Raw genomic sequence first — 19499 nt, forward strand, 5'->3', positions numbered from 1 at the left:
GGTCTAGAGTTATTCTTATCAACTAATTAAACCTAAGTTTTTGATAACTGATAGCAGTTGGTATTATGATTGATGTGGCCTGCTACCAAATACTAGGTATGTGTAGACCTTACCTGACATGGAGAGCTGAGTGACATAGTGGTTTCAGATGTTGTGGACACACCCCCTCAGGAGAATCATTTTTTAATCACCCACTCTTTTGTTATTCTTCAAATCACACCATGCAAGAAATAGGCCTCCTCAGCTCTGGCAAAGGCAATCTCACTCTAGTTAAATAGAAATACGATAAATAAAATTAAATTTCAAGCTGCCCTGCTGTTTAAAGAATCTCTATGAAAATTCAATCAGTAGCACACTTTTAATTTCACATCATCTGATAGTGTCTGGGATTTAGCGACAACAAGCCTGGTGGTATTCTCCACAGTGTTCTGTGTTCCTTGAATGTAAATTTTCCAGCTGGGTGCTGAAGACTTCGGTGGGAAGCCCACATGTGTGATCCCTATCAGTCAGAATTCTGTTTGGCTGCATGAAACAAACTAAACAAACTTAAGTAAATCATATTTTTTTCCCCATGTAACTCAAGTCCAAAGGTAATAAGGAATTCAGAGCTAGTGTAGCTGCTAAGGATTGTAATTTTTTGAAAGGGGTAGGCAGACAATGCTAAAGGGAGGGGGGATGGCTCCCAACTCCCTGCTCCACTGGGTATAATTGCTTGTTTCGCTTTTCATCTGGGAGTCACAGGACTGTTTTACCTTCTTTTGTCTGATCTGAATTTCAGGTGGGAGAAAGGAGAAAAACACAGAGCAGATGGAGAGAAAGCCTGACAAAGAATTATATAGCAAACACGTTAATACAATGGTGTTTGCCAAAGTCTCTTTTAGAATCTTTTCAAATAATAATTCATTCATAATATGTTCTCTGAGTCCATCCCCTTTATAAACTCTGTATATCTCACTAGCCTAAATCATACTGCATGGCCATTCCTAGAGAAAAAAGGTTTGGGAAGGTAGGTATTTCATAATGGACACATTTGTCTCCTAAGGTTCTATTAATAAGGAAGAATGGGAAAATGGATATCAAGTAGAGAACCAGAACAGTCAGTCCCAGTATATAAGAAGGCCAGTGATTTAGGCATTAGCATGGATGACTAGGGTCATGGCAGCTGTCTTGATGATTTGTACCAATCACAGAGGTCAGATGAAGCATCCCAAGACATGAACATGTTAACTTTTACAATCATTGAATGATTAACTGTACCATGGCCTACACTGATGATGGTAGTGGCTCTTAAATTTTTCTGCTTCGATTGAGAGCTACTGATCCAGGTGGTTGCAGGATGGGCGTTAATAAAAGGACAGAATAGTTCACCTTCTTCCCCTAGGAAAGAACGGTGAAGTGTGGGAAAGAAAAAAATCTAAGACCTTCAACTCATCTGTATTTTTCAATAGCTTTACTGGAGAGTCTTCTCTGCCTAGCAAGACGGCAAGCATGTTGAAGGCAAGGTACATTTCTTGGGCTCTGTCATTGCCCCTGCAGGGCTTTAACACAAAGGTAATATCAAGCTTTATTGTATGACATATAAACCTGAAAAAGGCAGTTTATTCAGAAAATTGGAGTTTCAACTTAGGAACAATTCATCAACTCCTGTTAATATTCAGCTCACTTCATCAAAATAAGTGACTTCAAGGGATGAGTTATAACCCCATAAATCCACCTTGTTCATGAAAGTATTAGGAAAAGGTTACTTTGGCCAATATCTTCCAAAGTGCACTTTGTTATTTACAGAATAGTAATGCAGGCAGAGAGACCTTACTGTTACTTACTTCCACTTCCCTATCTTTTTTTTCATTTTTGATTAGACTCCAAATGGAGGATTGTCTACCTATAAAGTTTGTGTGACTTGGATGTTTTCATCTTATCTAATTTATTTACTTTATTAATCAACACAACTTCATCCTTATAAGCAAACATCTTATGAAGAGGTCACCCAACACTGATACAACCTCAGAGGAAAGCATCAATTTTTTTTGGTTTGATATTTTATACTTTTTTTAAAAACACTGAATCATGAACAACATTAAAGGTGATCGATATTTTCAGAGTATGAAGTTTGTACTTGTTACCAAAAGGAAAATGCTTTTTGAAATTGTTCTTGATGAGAACAATAGCAATTCCCACTTGCTTAGGTAGAAGAAATTTAAAAAACAATACTTTATTTCTGGGGAGGTACTGTGGTGTGGGGATAGTAAGAGGGGTAGGCCACGTTTTTTCTTGCTGACTCATATTGTTGTGAATTAGTACAGTGGAAATTCAGTTTTCTGGACTCTTTCTGCACTCCACAACTTTCTGGATATTTTCTTATTTGTCACAGAGAGGCCCTGTGGCTTATTGTGAAAAGCCTGGATTTGATGTCCAAGAGATCTGCATTTAAATCATTGTTATGTCACGTACTAGCTCTATCATCTTAGATAATCATTGACATCTTTGAACCTTCTTTCTATAAAATGAGGACAATAACTCAAAGATTTGTTGTGAGGATACATTTAGAATGGCCATTTATTTCCATTGTTCTACTTTGTGCTTGTTTATACAGAGGGAAAAATTCATAAAACTACTGGACCAGTTGCATAACTCTTTAAGGATTGACCTGTCAAAGTATAGGGTATGTACAAAATTATCTGCCTGAAGGTAAAATATCATGTTTGTCTGAGATGCTTTCCTGTCATATTGTAGAAAATCATCCTCTGTATAATGGAAAAGTAAAAATATTGATCTTGGGAACTAAGGTTCTGTCACACTGGAAAAAGTCCCCTAAGTAAGCAAGCTGATGCCCCTTGTTCAGGGACCTTGCCCCAAATAAGCCTACAATAGTAACATATGTCTCTGTGTGTATATGTGTGTGTGTGTGTGTGTGTGTGTGTGTGTGTGTGTGTGTAGCTTTAATTTTATAATTATAATGACTATCAGATTGAGTCACAATGAACTAATCCATGAAGTAGACATGTGACAGAGTCCTCATTCTGAAAGCTCACCCCTTGATACTGAGACATCCTACTGATATTTCCCTAGCTTTTAAGATACTTACTTGGACTCACTGCTTAATTCACTCTTTCTAGATCAGTACAATGTGATCTTTTGTAGCTGTCCAAACTTGTTGTCAACTCTTCTGTACTTCACCTCCAGGTGAAATACACACACACACAAATATATCCATATATATTGTGTTTGTAAATACACATATGATTTTAGTTACAAAAAATCTTAGTTACAAACCATTTAAAGTTTTATTTACAAAAGAATCTGTAGCAATAACTGTTGCATTCTTTAGCAATTTTTTCTAAACATCATTCCATATCTGCACATATGTATATCTTCTGCATTCATGTTTTAGTTCATTTTGATGGATATCTGAATTTCATATTTCTGTAAATTATGATACCACGTTTTGTCAAATTCACCCTTCCTGTTGGAACTAGGGGCCAACACTGGTAGAAGGTAACTGCTACACAGGCAATGAGAAAGGTATATGAGATCCAAAAGGGCCTGGAAGCCACCTCATTTATCATCATTTGGATACCTTAACTCTATGTGAGTTCATGAATATCTAAAAGTTACCTATGTTTTTTCTGATTGCTCTTTAAAAAGTCAATTTGAAAACACGTAAAAATGAGAAATTTCTCAATGTTAAAATTATTCCTTAGATCAAACATTTTCATAATTATATCTTCTCTTTACTTCAAAATTCTGAACATTTTTATTTTTATATCACATTTCCACCAAATCTCACCAACAGACTTTTTTTGAAATCCATAGTACTTCCAGGAGAAACTCTGCAGTGTAGTCTTATTTTTCTTTAAACTTTTAAAAGTTTCGTTGTAACTAGAAGTAAATGTAGCACATGTAAAAGTTCCCAAAGTTTTACTTTTGGAAAAAATTACCCATCTTGAGAAAATTATAAAAAAAATATTCCAAATACATGTTGTCCCCTCCACTTTTAGCTGCAAAACTACTATATGAACAAAGTTGAATAATAACTATGCATGAATGATATTATTTTGTATATTTTTATTGCACTGTGGAAATAAATAGAAAGATATGGCTTTCTAAGACTAAAGATAATTTTCCAATTGTTTACTTTTTATAATGTTTTATGATAAAATATTTTAAGAATGCTATAGGGATATTTTTGTAATTTTACATAGTTCACTTCCCATTTTCTTTCCCAGATGGTTAGTCTTAGTTTATTTTCCCATTACAAGTTTAAGGCTGATAATTTACCCATTTTCTATTTCTTAATTAACCAGGAAAACTTTCCTGCCAGCAATACTGAAAGACTGCAAGACCTGAAATCAACTGTTGACCTGCTAACAAGTATCACCTTTTTTAGGATGAAGGTACCTCATTTTATTTGTCGCTATCCTGGTGTGTCATAACACACTCATTCCCCATTAAAGTCATCTCTTGATCGCTACCATTCAACCCTAGCAATTATGCTGTGATTCCTTTTGCAGTGCTAAATCATGTGTGAAAAGGGATTATCCTAAACACCTAAAATATTCTGATATGTTTGGCTCAAATGTAGTTTTAAATTAAATCCATCTTACATAAACATAGCACTTACTAAAATAAAAAAGTCCCTAAGAATGCTAAATGGAAATGAGTTTACTTCTTATTTTAGTTTAACTCAGATGTCTTGCTGACTTTTTCATCCCAAGAGAGTAGCTGGTTCTTTTAAGTTTGCCCCAGTTGTGGCAACTCTCATTTTCAGCCCTGGAACTGTCTTTATAGGAATAGATTAGATTGCTTAAACTATTAGTATAACTAACTATTCTCTACCAAACTGTGCAGGCACTTCTTTTTAGATAGATCTACTCTGCTGCAACAGCAAGCTCTCTGCAATCATAATTTGGCTAGCGGGACAATTCATGTAAAGTGTCTCCTAAAACTACCTGTCAGACTATGGGCTAAAAACATTTTGCTCTTTGAAAGAAAGTTTTATGATGTTTATTCAGAAAATTTCTGTACAGAAAAAAAATAAAATTTTCAGTTGCCCATGGTTGTTTTCCCTAGAAGCACTAAAAATGGTACTATATGAGAGAGAGAGAGAAAGAGAGAGACAGAGAGAAAACAAAACCATACTGTATCAGCAATCATTTGGATTTTTTAAAGTTCAAATAAAATTCATTTGGCTTCAAATCACAGCCACATTGAGTGACTGGGATAAATGGAATTTATGTCCATTCTGGTATCTTGGCAGCAGCTGTTGGAACAGTGTGCAGAGAATGATTGTTAGCCTCCAACCAGGCTCAGAGGGAAAGGTTACTTTATTGCCAGGTGATACCTGCCATCCACACTGAAGTGGGGAAATGGAAGTGAGGGTAAGGGGTGCCTTTATAAGTGCCACATATCTGCCATTCCTCAGTCATCAGTCTTGTAGTGTTAAGAAACAAAGTCTCAAACTTCTAGCACATCCTCCACCCTCCTCACTACCAGCTGAGTACTTTGCTTCCTATTGCACTGAAAAAACAAAAACCAAAAACCAAAACCAAAAACACAAAACAAAACAGGAGCAAAGGTCTGGAGAGCTTCCTCAAGCTCAGACCACATGCTCCTGCTACCCACCCCACGTATCTACTTACCTGCATCTGTGTCCATATACTCTTCCTTGTTTTTTAGTACTATTGATTAGCTGTCTGTTCTCCTAGAAAAGGCCACCAATTCCACCTGTGCAATTGATTTCATCCCCTCCTAAGTACTAAAACTCTGTTGCATCAGTCCTCCCCACTCTCTTCAATGATGGACTCTACTTCCTTCTCCAAGGAACTCCAAGGAACTCCTTCTCCGCTACTATACCCTAATTCCTCTTTTCCTTTTTTTTTTCTTTTTTTTTTTTTTTGACATTTTGTTTATTTATTTATTTGTGAGAGAGAGAGAGAGAGAGAGAACACAAGCAGGGAGGAGGGACAAAGGAAGAAGGAGAAGCCAAACTCCCCACTTAGCAGAACGCCCAATCTGAGTCTCAATCCCAGGACTCTGGGATCATGACCTTGGCCAAAGGCAGACACTTTGCCAACTGAACCACCCAGGTGCCCCCTCTTTTCCTTTAATACCAAAGCCCTTCAAAATCATCCTCTTCATGTTTTCTTCCCAATTTCTATTCTCTCAGTATCTTTTGAACAAGTTTCTCCTCCCATTTTTTTTTTTCTTTTCCCATTACAGACAGTAAAATCTGTTCCTTTGTTGTACAGATCTGTTAGTTTTGGTAAATGTGTAGTTGTGTAACCACCACTACAGCCAGCTGATAAAACAGTGCCATAGTTCTCCAGAATTCCCTATTGCTTCCCCTTTACACTCAAATCTTTGCCCACAGTGTTTGGTGACCACTGATCTGTTGTTGTCTCCCTATAGTTTTGCCTTTTCCTTTTTTTAAAAAAATATTTTATTTAAATTCAGTTGCCAACATAGAGTATAACACCCCATGCTCATCTCATCAAGTTAGTTTTGCCTTTTCCAGAATATCATGTAAATGAAATAATATGCTTTATAGCATGACACATGGGCTATTCATCCATCTTGTTGAGTGTATCAACTGTTTATTCTTTTTTGTTGCTGGGTAATAATTCTCGGTTATGTATACACAACAGGTATTTGAATTGTCCCTTAGCTGGGGTTATAAACAATACTGTTACAAATATTTACATACATATTATTAGTGTAAACATAAGCTTTTACTTGCCTTGAAGGGAAGTTCCTGGATCATTTGATAAATGTATGATTAACTTTACAAGTAATGGCAAATTATTTTTTCAAAGCAGTTGTACAGTTTTGTATTCCTAGCAGCAATGCACAAGAGTTCCAATTGCTCTACATCATCTGGTGAAACCCTTGATATTTTCTGTGGTTGAAATTATTATTACTATTTTTTAGCCATTCTAATAGTGAAGTATCATATTATGGTCTTAATTTTATTTCTCAATTAATAGTGATCATCCTTTTTTAAAAAAGATTTTATTTATTCATTCATGAGAGACAGAGAGAGAGACGCAGAGACATAAGCAGAGGGAGAAGCAGGTTCCCCATAGAGAGCCCAATACGGGACTCGATTCCAAAATCCCAGGATCGCGCCCTGGGCAAGACAGACACTTAACTGTTGAACCACCCAGGCGTCCCATGATCATCCTTTCTTGGGCTGATTTGCCATCTGAATTTCTTTAATGAATAATCTGTTGGAATGTTTTGCTCATTTTTATGTGTTTTGGATTTTTGTTTGTTTGTTTGTTTTTGTTTGTTTTTGTTTTTGAGTATTAAGAGTTCTTTGGGGCACCCAGCTGATTCAGTTGGAAGGGCATGTGACTCCATCTTGGTGCCATGAATTCAAGCCCCACGTTTTACAGATTACTAAAAATAATGTTTTAAGACTTTAGAAATAGACTGTAAAAATAACTATTCTTTAAGCTAATCATTTCTACATCTATATCTCTATATATAGTCTGGATACAAGATTTTCATCAGATACTTTATTTGTTAGCATTTTCTCCCTATCTGCTTTGTCTTTTAATTTTCAAATAGTACATTTGTATAGCAAAGGTGCATAATTTTGATGTTTACTTTGTCAGTTTTTTTATTTGTAGATGGTGCTTCTGGCTAAATGAAGGTCACAAAGAGATTTTCCTGTGCTTCTTCTAAAAGTTTTATTTTATCTTATATGTTTAGTCCTGTGTTTTGAGAGGTTTTGTTGGTTTTTTTTGTTTTGTTTTCTAGTGTGGTATGAGGTATGGGTCAAAGATAGCTTTTTTCCTTTGATTATCCTTTATTCATTGAATTAACTTTGCATCATTATTAAAAATAAATCACTTGTCCATATTGTTTGAGTCTATTTCTGGACTGCATACTGTTCAGTTGTCTATACTTTCACCATTAACATACTCCCTTGATTACTATAGCCTTATAGCAAATCTTTTTTTTAAGGATTTTTATTAAGACTTTATTTATTCATGATAGACAGAGAGAGAGAGACAGAGGCAGAGACACAGACAGAGAGAAGCAGGCTTCATGCAGGGAGCCCGACGTGGGTCTCGATCCCAGGTCTCCAGGATCAAGCCCTGGGCTGAAGGCGGTGCTAAACCGCTGAGCCACCCGGGCTGCCCCCTTATAGCAAATATTAAAATTAGATCTTAAAATCTTAAAATCAGATAGAGCAGATCTTAAGAACATCCTTCTTTTTCAGAATTATTTAGGTGTTATTAGTTCTTGCTGGGATGTTGATTGGGATTGGATTAAATCTAAAGATTCATCTGGAGAGAACTGAAATTTTAACAATATTAATCTTCAAAATCACCTGGAATGTTGAACTCACTCCAGTCAAACTTTTACTCCATCATTTTTCCAAGAATGATCTTATCAAAATCGCCAATGACCATTGTTTGTGAATTCTAGTGGTCACCTATCAATCCTTATCCTATAATGTTCAGTATCAATATATTTCATCAATCAGGAGACCCTTTCTTCTCTGGATTTCCCAGACACCGTTGTTTAGTTTTTCCTTCTTTAAGCTAATCATTTCTACATTTTTATCTCTAGCCCCGGACATCTGCATGAGTCTAGACTCATATCCAAATGTCTACTTGAAATCTACTTCTATGCATAGCCACCTGATCAATCTTAACCGACCTGAAACTGAGTTACCAGTTTCCTGTGCACAGCTTTGCTCATTTCAATTGACCTACCTCCACTGTACCAGTTACTTAGGCTGACACCATGGGGTCCTAACCGATCTCTTTTTTTCACATCATCCAATCTGTTAGCAGATTCTGTTCGCTCTTCCTTCTCAAATTAGACATAATATGATTTATTTTAACAGCCCCTAGCTTACTTAACAACATAGAGCAAGCACTATATTGACTGAATTATTGTGCTATTCTCATCACTGGTCTTTCTACTTTTTTCATAGCCCACCTTAAGTAGCTGAAGGGAACCTTTCAAAAGATAGTTCAGTTAGGTCACTTTGCTCTTCTGCTGAGACAGTCCAGTTCCTTCCCACCTTAATCAAAGCTAAGGTTTGTAAAATAGTCTAGATATAGATAGTTTCCCTGGTTCCATCCTCTTACTTCTCTGAATTCACCTACTATTGTATTCTCTGTGTTCATTTTATTCCACTGAAACACTTTCCATCCCTTCTTCTCTGCTTTACTTTTCTTTTTAATGTGCATCATCAATATAATATATTTTACTGATTTATTTTGTTATATACTAGAATTTAGGTCCATGAGGAAAGGGATTTTTTTATTTCTTTTATTCATTGCAATTGCAATATAATAATGGTCAGACATACAGTAGATGATAAATAATTGTTGAATTATTAAATAGTATGAGTGGATGAATAATGTTGTAATTGGTCACTCTCAGTGTTTCCATTTGAATATTTACAACTATGATGATTTTCACTGAGTTGTCATATCAAGAAGATAAAGTAAGTATTTATACACTTAAAACATTGCTAAGACCACAATTTCACTGAACATAGAAAAATCAACCAAAAACATTTATTGAGGTTGTTTAAGTTATTTATACTGGATTGCAATCTTCTCTTTTTGAATTTAAGAAAATAATTTGTTTGTCAGGTTCTGGAGCTGCAAAGCCCCCCAAAGGCCAGCATGGTGGTGAAGGACTGTGTTAGAGCGTGCCTGGATTCTACATACAAGTATATTTTTGACAATTGTCATGAACTCTATTCCCAGCTGATAGATCCGGTAAGAAAAGATACATTCTCCTTTCTGTTTCTAATGCCTGTTTCTTTAAGTTTAGAATGACACTAAATGGTAAAATACGTCCAATGAATTTCACATTAAATGTGGGATTTGAGAATTACCAATATCTTTTCTTCACATATGAACATAACTTTCATTTACATGAAACAATTCAGTCCTTAAAATAACTTTGTGTGGTAAAGGTAGATACTGTTGTGTTTTTTTTCTTTTGGGTTTTTTTGTTTTGTTTTGTTTTGTTTTGTTACATTTTTCAGATGAGTGAGTTTCAGAACAATAAGTGATTTGCTAAAAGTCTCAAAGTGATCAACTGGCAGATTTGGGACTGTTCAGAATTTAGGATTCCAACTTGACTCTTATGTTCTTCCTCTAACTCATAACTGCCTCCCTTCTCGTTTTGTCTCATAAACATGATAGATGGGGGAATATTTGTGTAACAGGATGGTAAAATCATTATATGTAAAAATTTATTAAGGAATATTTCAAAAATGCAGGAGAAAATACAGAAAACAAACCAAATATACATGCAATTACCACCCATATCACCCAATGTTAGCATTTAGTAATATTTGTTCTGTTATTTACTGTCTAAAGGCATTAAATGTTACAAAGTGGCATTTCCTTTTGTGCTTTTTCCAAATGCAATTTTCCTCCTTCCTCTTCCCTCAAAGATAAACACTGAGAGCGGTCCATTTGAACATATTTTCACATATGCTCAATAAACACTACAGTTTTATTTTCCGTGAATTTCCTATTAAACCTCTGCTGATTTTTCTATGGGCTTGTCTTTTATTTATTAATTTGTAAACAAACTCTAAACTATGTTCTGGACACTAATCCTTTTCGGTTATGTGATTTCATAAACATTATTTCCCTCTTTATGTGTAATATGTCTTTTTATTGCATTGAAGTTTTATAATATATGCTATGATTTATGCATTGCCATCATTCCTGTAAAACTGGTGTTTGGGGATGACTCTTTAATATGTATCTATTGCCTATCCACTTTCCTGAAGAAAACAGTCACTCTACTTGATGCTGAAAACTACACAATTGCCTCTGGAATTTCTTGGTTACTTGAGTGGGGCAGATTCTAGATAGTATATATTAGATGAAAGCAACTTGGATTCTTTAAAGTTAGGTTTCAAGCTGGGCTTCCTACAGTAGTAAAACTTTCTGACTTCCTTAGCCTAGTAGGAGAAAAAAAAATCAAAGCTGGAGTTTATCATTGTATAAAAAATAATGTATAACCACATAATTGCTTATAACGTTAGCTTATTATTCCTGCTAGATGTGCTCATGTTTAGAAACTTAGTTCTCTTGGATTCCCAATGATTAAATTGTCTCTCAACTTTGCTTCTTCTATTGGGTAGCTTTCTAATTGCTTCCTATTGTCTTTTCTCTATCTTTCTCTTGTAAGGCTCTTCAACTCTTTTACATTTCAACATCATTGTCTTTATTTTAGCCTAAAGGTAAAATTGAAACTTGCAGTTATACTAGATATGTTATCCACACATAACTTCATAATCAATCTTACCAAACCTTACCAGCCCCAGTTTCTTACTCCTTGTAACTCCAAACCCACTGTCCCTCTCATGAACCCTAAATTCTGTTATTTTCATGAATTGGTCATCTTCTTTTTATATTCATGTATTTATTTGTCCTGTTCTATATGCCTAAAATCTTCCTCTCCCATTCTCTGCCTTCATCAAAATTCAGCTTAAATATGACCTACGGTTCTACTAATTCACACCCAGTGAATGAACCAAATCACCAGAATGGCATACCTTATTTAACTACTACTAATAATTGATAAATAACATAAACAGTTTTATTTTTACAAGAGACATAGAAATATGGGCAGGTCCCAGAAAGGAAGCATGCCCTTAACAAAAAGTAAATGAAGTGTCACATCAAAATGAATCTAGCATAGCTTAATATTTCCTGATTTGGCTTTAAAAAGAAAGATATTTATATAGTTTGCCAACCAGTTGGTTTTATTTTTACATAGAGAGATCTATACAGATTATATAAGAAATCTTGTCAACATGGGAAAATGGAATATTTGGAGGTAAGCTTTCCATCTAAGAAAAAAACTTTTCCGTAAACATTGTTATTCTTTGAAGTTCTAAAGGAAGCACCTATTGGATCTGACTAATTTAGAACACTAATATTCTAAAGCCCTTCTGAACCCATCTCACAAGTTTTAATGGTAAAGGTACATCTCCCATCAGTGGACTGCAGTGCTCTCCTCCTGGGAGTTCAAGACCTTTTACCTCATACCACATGTCTAAATCGTCCTCAAGTTCTGATAACTTTATCTTCAAACCTTAGCTTCACAATATATCAGGATTCTAACCACTTTTTAGCAGCCCCATGCTTCCATCCTGAGCTGAGCCCCCACCATTGCTCATTTGGGTTACTATATAATTTCTTTGTAGAGATAATGCTTACACCCTACCATCCAAGTCTAGTCTCAGTAGAGCAGCAAGAAGAATCCTTTTTTTAAAAAATAAGTCAGTTCATGTCCCTCTATTGCATAGAATGTTCTAAGTCCCTTCTTTTCAGTCAAAATCAAGTCCTCACAGCTGCCTCTAAGATGCAGAATTGGCCCATATTACACCTTCCACTCCACTTACTCTTACTTTGTCCTTTGCACATTTCATTGTGTAAATGAAAAGCCAAATAAGAATTTACCCACAGGAACAATGTGAATGCCTGGATCATAGTACGTGCTCAAAAAAGAATGTGTTGAGTGAATTGAATACATGAATAACAATAATTTTTCTCAAACAGTACAATAATAATTTATAGGTATTTTTGGCCTCTTACAAGAAAGAGAAAGGAGTGCTCTATTCTGTAGTAGACACTCAAGTGATTGCCTAAAGCCTCTTGGAGTTGTGCTGGTTCATGCCACAGGGCCCGGGATGGTGAGATATGAGAGAAATTGATGAATGCCATATCCGATCCCTGTGCTTGAAAACATCCCACAATATCCTCCAGCTCTCTCTCTCCTTTGCCACAGTAATCTGAAAGTACACACATTTTAGATGGTATAGCTACCAGGTAGGGGAGGGCTATCCAGCCAGCTTTACTTTGGATATTTAAGAAATAATCCATTACTGCATTAACTCATTGAGATTTGAAGATTATTTGTTACCAAAGCATAACTTAGCTTTTTTTGACTAATAGACTTTTGAATCAGTTTCCAACCTGCCACCTAAACTATCTATTTAAAATATATCCATGTTTTTGTTACTGTCCTATCTATGAATCTATAATCTCCATTCACTTATGGGATTAAATCCAAACGGTTTGCCATTTATCCAAAGGCCCTCCAGGATCTGAGCTCTGTCTTTCCTTAATTCAACCTCATTTCACCTCATGTTTTTTTATTCAACTCGCTAAACTCCTGATGACTTAGTCTGTTCTCTTTACCTACCTAGAGTTGTTTAACCTCCCCAAAACCCCTTCATGGCTAACTCTAGCTTGTTTGGCTGAAAGTTTTTAGAGCCTCTCCTAGGTAAATTACATGTTCCTGCTCTCTGCTTTCATCATATCCTGGCATGTTCGCATCAGTGCACTTATCAGGCTGAATTTAGTATGCACAAAATAATGTAATACCTGTTTGGCCTGTCTTCCCCACTAGGCTATGAATTTCATCTTTGTAGCTCCAGTATTCAAGGCTGTGCCTGACAAAGAGTAGGGTTGATAATTAATAAAAAAAAAAAAAAACTTTATAAAAACAGCGTTATGTTAGTTAGCTATTTATAGACTCTTTTGGTGATTCCGCTTCAAAAACTATGGTCAAGAACATGGTCTCTGATGTCAGAACTATTGAGTTAAAATCCTAGCTTTCTTAATTATTATTTTTTTGTAGCCTTAGATGCACCACTGACCCTCTTCGTGCCTTAGTTTCTCCATCAAGACATATTTTTAATATTCATACTACTTTTATCTGAGTTCTCTTTAGAAGAAATAATGCCTAAAACCAAAAAAAAAGAAAAAAAAAAAAACAAGAATTTCAGGGTTGTTAGACATAGTATAATCCTGATTATTTAAATGTGGAAGCACACTTTCTTTCTCTAAAGAGGTTTTGGATAACCAGATGAAAATAATGCTTGGAATAAAAATGGAAAATAGATTTAAGGGAAAAGTCAAAGCAGCTACAGTTAGAAGAACAAGATAGAAGTGCGCTCTCCAGAGGCTGGTTGCACACTCAAGGAATAGGCTTCACCTTGGCTGAATCACTGAGTTTTGTTGTCATTCAGCTTAGCCTAAGAACTCAAATATGGCATTGTAGACATAGATGGTTTATCTCTTACATAAAGACACATGAGATAATCTATAAATTCGCCCAGTGTTCTAGATATATTTCTTTGAGTTTAAGAATCTTCTCATAAGTTTTTTATTAGCTTTTTGAGTAGTTTTCTAAATTAGCTGTTTGTATCTTGTGCCTATTTTTTAAATAGAATTTTTGTGTTTTTCTGGTTAATATTCTGGAGTTTCTTAGTCCTTTGTCAGCTTTTGACATTGCAAAGATTTTTTCCATAATCTGTGATCTTTATCTTTGTCACAGTGTACACTTACAAGAAAGTCTCAATTTTAATATACTTAAGTGGATATTTTTCTATTTAAATTTGAAAGTTGGAGTTTTAAAATGTTCTACCCATCCCACAAATATAGGACCTCCTTATATGGACTTTAATAAATGGGTGTTTTCTTGCTTGGTGATATGATTATTAAAATCATTGAGTTAATTTTCCCTGCTGTTGTTTCATGATCCTAAGGCAGCCTTCAGATTACAGATTGTCTTGTATATAGATGTTCTTCCAGGAAAGGATAAGCCAAGAATTCTCAAGTCTGAAAAAAACATTGTGAAATCTGTTTGAAATGTTTGTATTTTATTGAAAAAAAAAAAAAACCCTATCATTTTTCCCCCTGAAGTGAGCTTAGACTTACGTTAGTGCCTAATATATAATAGTACTGAATGAATAGCTACCTACCTAGCTAGCTACCTACCTTCCACTTACTACCTACTTTCCTATTTTTGAAAAAAATCACATAGAGATGGTCTCCATCTTATGATGGTTCAACTTACGATTTCTTGACTTTACAATGATGTGAAAGTGACAGGCATTCAGTAGAAACTGTACTTGAAATTTTGAATTTTGATCTTTTCCTGAACTAGCAATATGTGGTATGATCCTCTCTCATGATGCTGGGCAGTGGCAGTGAGCCACAGCAATTTCACCCACACGATCACAAGGGTAAACAGCTGATTGAACCATTCTGTACCCATACAACCATTCTATTTTTCACTTTCAGTACATTATTCAATAAATTTCATGAGACATTGAATACTTTATTATAAAATCTTCATGTTAGATGCTTTTGCCTAATTGTATGCTAATGTGAGTGTTCTGAGTATATTTAAGGTAGGCTATGCTAAGCTGAGACATATGGTTGGTTAGGTGTGTTAAATGATTTTTTACTTATATATTCAGTTTATGATGAGTTTATTGGGACATAATCCCATCATAAATGTATGAAAAAATGTATATATGATTCGAGTTCCTTTGTTTCTCTCCCAAATCAAAGTACCCTGCCTCTTGCTTCTGAGGCATCTCTGTTATAAATTTGACACTAGCTTTCTGATACATTTTTGTGTACAATTAATATATATGTCTATTACCCATTTTGTAGTACCATCAGTCTCTCATATGGTACAATCCTATGGTTAAATGTGCTAACTCCAGAACTAGACCGCCTAAATGTTATTTGTTAAGAATTCTGCAATTTTTAAAGCTCAATATTACTTTCTGAGAACTGTCTATGCTGATACATTTAGAAACAGTTTCTTATTTTTTTACAGCTACCTAGCATATAAATGTACAATGTACATATCAATTTTAGTGTTTCACTCTTATAAACAATAGTGCAATGACTATTTCTGTGATGAAAATTACATTTGTAACTTGCAGTCTGTGGTCTTAAAGAACAGGAACATGCTCTTCTTTTTTTTTTTTTAAGATTTTATTTATTTATTCATGAGAGAGACAGAGAGATAGAGAGGCAAAGACACAGGCAGAGGGAGAAGCAGGCTCCACGCAGGGAGCCCATCGTGGGGCTCGATCCTGGATCTCCATGATCACGCCCTGGGCTGAAGGCGGCACTAAACCACTGAGCCACCCGGGCTGCCCAAGGAACATGCCCTTCTTTACTTGTCCAGTTTTACTAAGAAAATGTAAACTTCATTGTAAGACATCTGGCACTATGTGGTCAAAAGCAATCTCTTTTTTCATGTATTAAAATGTCCTTTTATTTGTCTGATTTCCAGTGTACACATTGAGTTTATGGAGAACAAAAAAATCTGTCTTATTTAGTATTGAATCTACAGCACATAACACTATGTGTTACACAGAGTAGCAGAAATCAACAAAAACTTGTTTATTTGATAGACCATGTATACAAAAACGACTGTTTGTATGTATGCAGCATGTAATAAGTATCCTGCTATTTATTTAAAAGTTGTGACCAAGATATCTTCTGAAAACTCCTTGGGACAGAGAATACCCTCCAAGAATACTTTAAACTGGGAACTTACATGAACTTAAAGGTATCAAATTTCAAAAAGTCTAGCCTTGAGCTCTAAGTATATACTTTTCCAATTAGTTTCACCAAAGAAGTTGCTTTAGTTATGTTTTTTTAGTTTTGTTGTGTTGCTTTTGTTTTTGCCCTAACCAATTCTAAATAACTCAGTAATAAAAGTAAACTTAAAAATAAAATATAACTTTGAAAATTTCAAATAGAAAAATTCTAATTCTTTAACTTTTAATTTGAGATATTACTTAAATAGCGATTATTAAGGAGCTGGCTAGAAAATATCCCTGGCTTTTCTTAAGTTTTATTGTTGTTTTGTTTTGTTTCAAAGTGATGGACTTTTCTTATGCTATCAGTAGCATTAGTTTAGGGAATGCTGTTCATTCTGCACATTAAGTGCCTTTTCACTACCTCATGTAATTATTGTATTAGCACTAGGTCTAACTGGCTACACATTTAAAATCTAATTTTCTTTTAAAGTTTGTTGTAAAACATGTAGGAGAAAAGTTATGAATATGAAATTTATTCTTAAATGCCAACTTCATTAGTAATATACAAATTCTTATAAAAAATAATTGCTCAAAATGAATTATTGACATATTTGATGTATTGATTAGGAAGAAACATGAAAATTCAAAGCCTAAAACATTATTAGACCGTTGTTCTCATTAATATGTATTTCAGTTTTTCTAACAAAGTAAAATAAATTAAGTCACAAATGAAAACTTAATGAATTCTAAATAATAGAATATGTTGTGACAATGAAACCAGTATAATCTTGATTCTAAAAAAATGGATTATGACAATGCATGCAAGGGAAGTGATAAATCCATTGTGTTTAATAAATACTGATGAAAAGTTTTCAAAATAAAATATCAAGTGGCATATTTAAAATACAAGCAGACCAAGAAATTTGATCCCAGACATGAAAGGATGGTTCAACATTAAAAAAAAAAAAACTATCAATATAATTCACTATAGCACTTAACTAAAAGAAAAATATTATATATTTATTCAAAATAAGCAGAAAAAGCATATGTTGAAATTTGATGCCTCCTTCTTATTTAGAAAATGCTCAGAAAACTAGGATGGAACAGAATTTTTTTATTTGGTTAAAGTTACATTAAAAAAAATACCTATAGCTAACGTTAAAAGTTAAACAAATGAAGTTTAGGTGCATATATTTCAGAAATATGGATAATTATCCTATTAATACTGCTATATATCATAATATTTGAAGAAATAAGAGAATAAGTATTAGGAAAAGAAAAAACTGTTACAATTTATGGATGATATGACTATATATGTAGAAAACTAACAGTCTCCCTGAGCTATTAGTTCACATAAGAAGAAATCTCATTAAACAAATACAAAAACACAGAAAAATGTTTACACCAGAAATTGTACACATACTGTTAGGGAAAGGAACAGTGGTTAGTATAGAGTGTTAAGAAAATCATATGAAGACTCATATGAAGATAGGGGAAAATAGAACTGGATTCTCATAAAACACTATATACAATGTGTACTCCAAAGGATGAAAGAGATGAGTGTAAATGTAAAAATAGTGATAGTATAGGAAAATACCTTTCTAGTGCAGGATAAGAAAGATTTCTTAAAACTCCAAAACACAAACTGTATGTATGTATGTATAATTAACATGCAGTCTTATATCAGTTTCAGGTGTACAACATTCTATTCAACTCTGTATATTACTCAGTCCTCAGAACAATAAGTATAGTCACCATCTGCCACCATTAAATGTTATTACAATATTATTATCACCGCTGGCAACCACCATTTTGTTCTTTGCATTGGAGTCTTTCTGTTTGCTTTATTTTGTTTAGATTTGACATATAAATAAAATTATATGGTATTTTTCTTATTCTGTCTTATTGTACTTAGCATAATGTCTTCTAGGAACATACATGCTGTCAAAAATGGCAAGACCTCATTCATTTTTTTATGACGACTATTCCACCAAATATATGTACTACACATTTTTTTGTACTATACATTCTATATCAATTCTTTTATCACTGGACACTTGAATTACTTTCATATCTTACATAATGTAAATAATTCTATAATAAACATTCTTCAATAAACATTGAAAATATATCTTTTCAAAGTTCTATTTTCATTTTTCAGGGTATAAATATGCTGTAGTGGAATTACTGATCATATGGCATATCTATTTTTAATTTTTTGTGGAATCTCCATACTGTTTTCCACAGTGGTTGTACTTGTATTCCTGCAAAGGCAAACCAAATTCTCAGGGATTCCCTTCCTCCACTTCCTTGCCAACACTTGTTTCTTGTCTTTTTGATGTTAACCATGTCACTGGTGAGAAGTGATATCTCATTGTGCTTTTGATTTGCATTTCCCTGATGATCAGTGATGTCATGTGTCTGTTAGCCATTGTGTATCTTCTTTGGAAAAATGACTACTCAGCACCTCTGCCCATTTTTTAATTGGATTTTTTGTTCTTTTGGTGTTAGGCTTACATGTTCTTCATACATTTTGGATAGTAACCCCTTATCAGAAAAATCAATTGCAAATATCTTCTCCCATTCAGTATGTTGACTTTTTGTTCTGTAGATGATTTCCTTCATTGTGCAAAAGCTTATTATTTTGGTGTAACCTAAATAGTTCATTGCTTTTGTGTCCCTTGCCTCAGGAGACATATCCATAAATACGTTGCTAAAGCTGATGTTCTCAAGATTACTCCCTCTGTTTTCTTTGAAGTGTTTTATGATTTCAAGTCTCACATTTAGGTATTTAATCTTGAATTTGTTTTTGTGAACAGTAGAAGAAAGTGGTCCAGTTTCATTTTTTTGTATGTAACTGTCCATTTTTTCCATCACTATTTACTGAGAGACTCTCTTTTCCCCATTGTGTATTCTTGTCTCCTTTTTCATAAATTAATTGACTGTGTAGGTGTGGATCTAATTTGGGGCTCTCTATCCAATTCTATTGATCTATGTATCTTTTGTTTGTGCCAGGGCTACATTATTTTGATTACTGTAACTTTATGTATAACCTGAACTCTGGAATTTTGATATTTCCAGATTTATTCTTCTTTCTCAAGATGCTTTCCTGTTTCAGGTCTTCTGTGGTTCTACACAAATT

The 19499-nt window shown here is 34.3% G+C and overlaps 1 protein-coding gene across 1 annotated transcript in view; it reads left to right on the top strand.

Annotated features, from left to right (window-relative positions):
• The window catches only part of UNC13C (unc-13 homolog C), a 542478-nt gene that overhangs the window by 285523 nt on the left and 237456 nt on the right, over nucleotides 1-19499 (top strand). Inside the window, 3 exon segments of the mRNA XM_038580464.1 lie at nucleotides 2594-2662; nucleotides 4305-4394; nucleotides 9621-9749. Of these exon segments, the coding sequence (XP_038436392.1) occupies nucleotides 2594-2662; nucleotides 4305-4394; nucleotides 9621-9749 (288 nt within the window).

Source organism: Canis lupus, chromosome 30, assembly GCF_011100685.1.
Source record: "Canis lupus familiaris isolate Mischka breed German Shepherd chromosome 30, alternate assembly UU_Cfam_GSD_1.0, whole genome shotgun sequence".
NCBI lineage: Eukaryota > Metazoa > Chordata > Mammalia > Carnivora > Canidae > Canis > Canis lupus.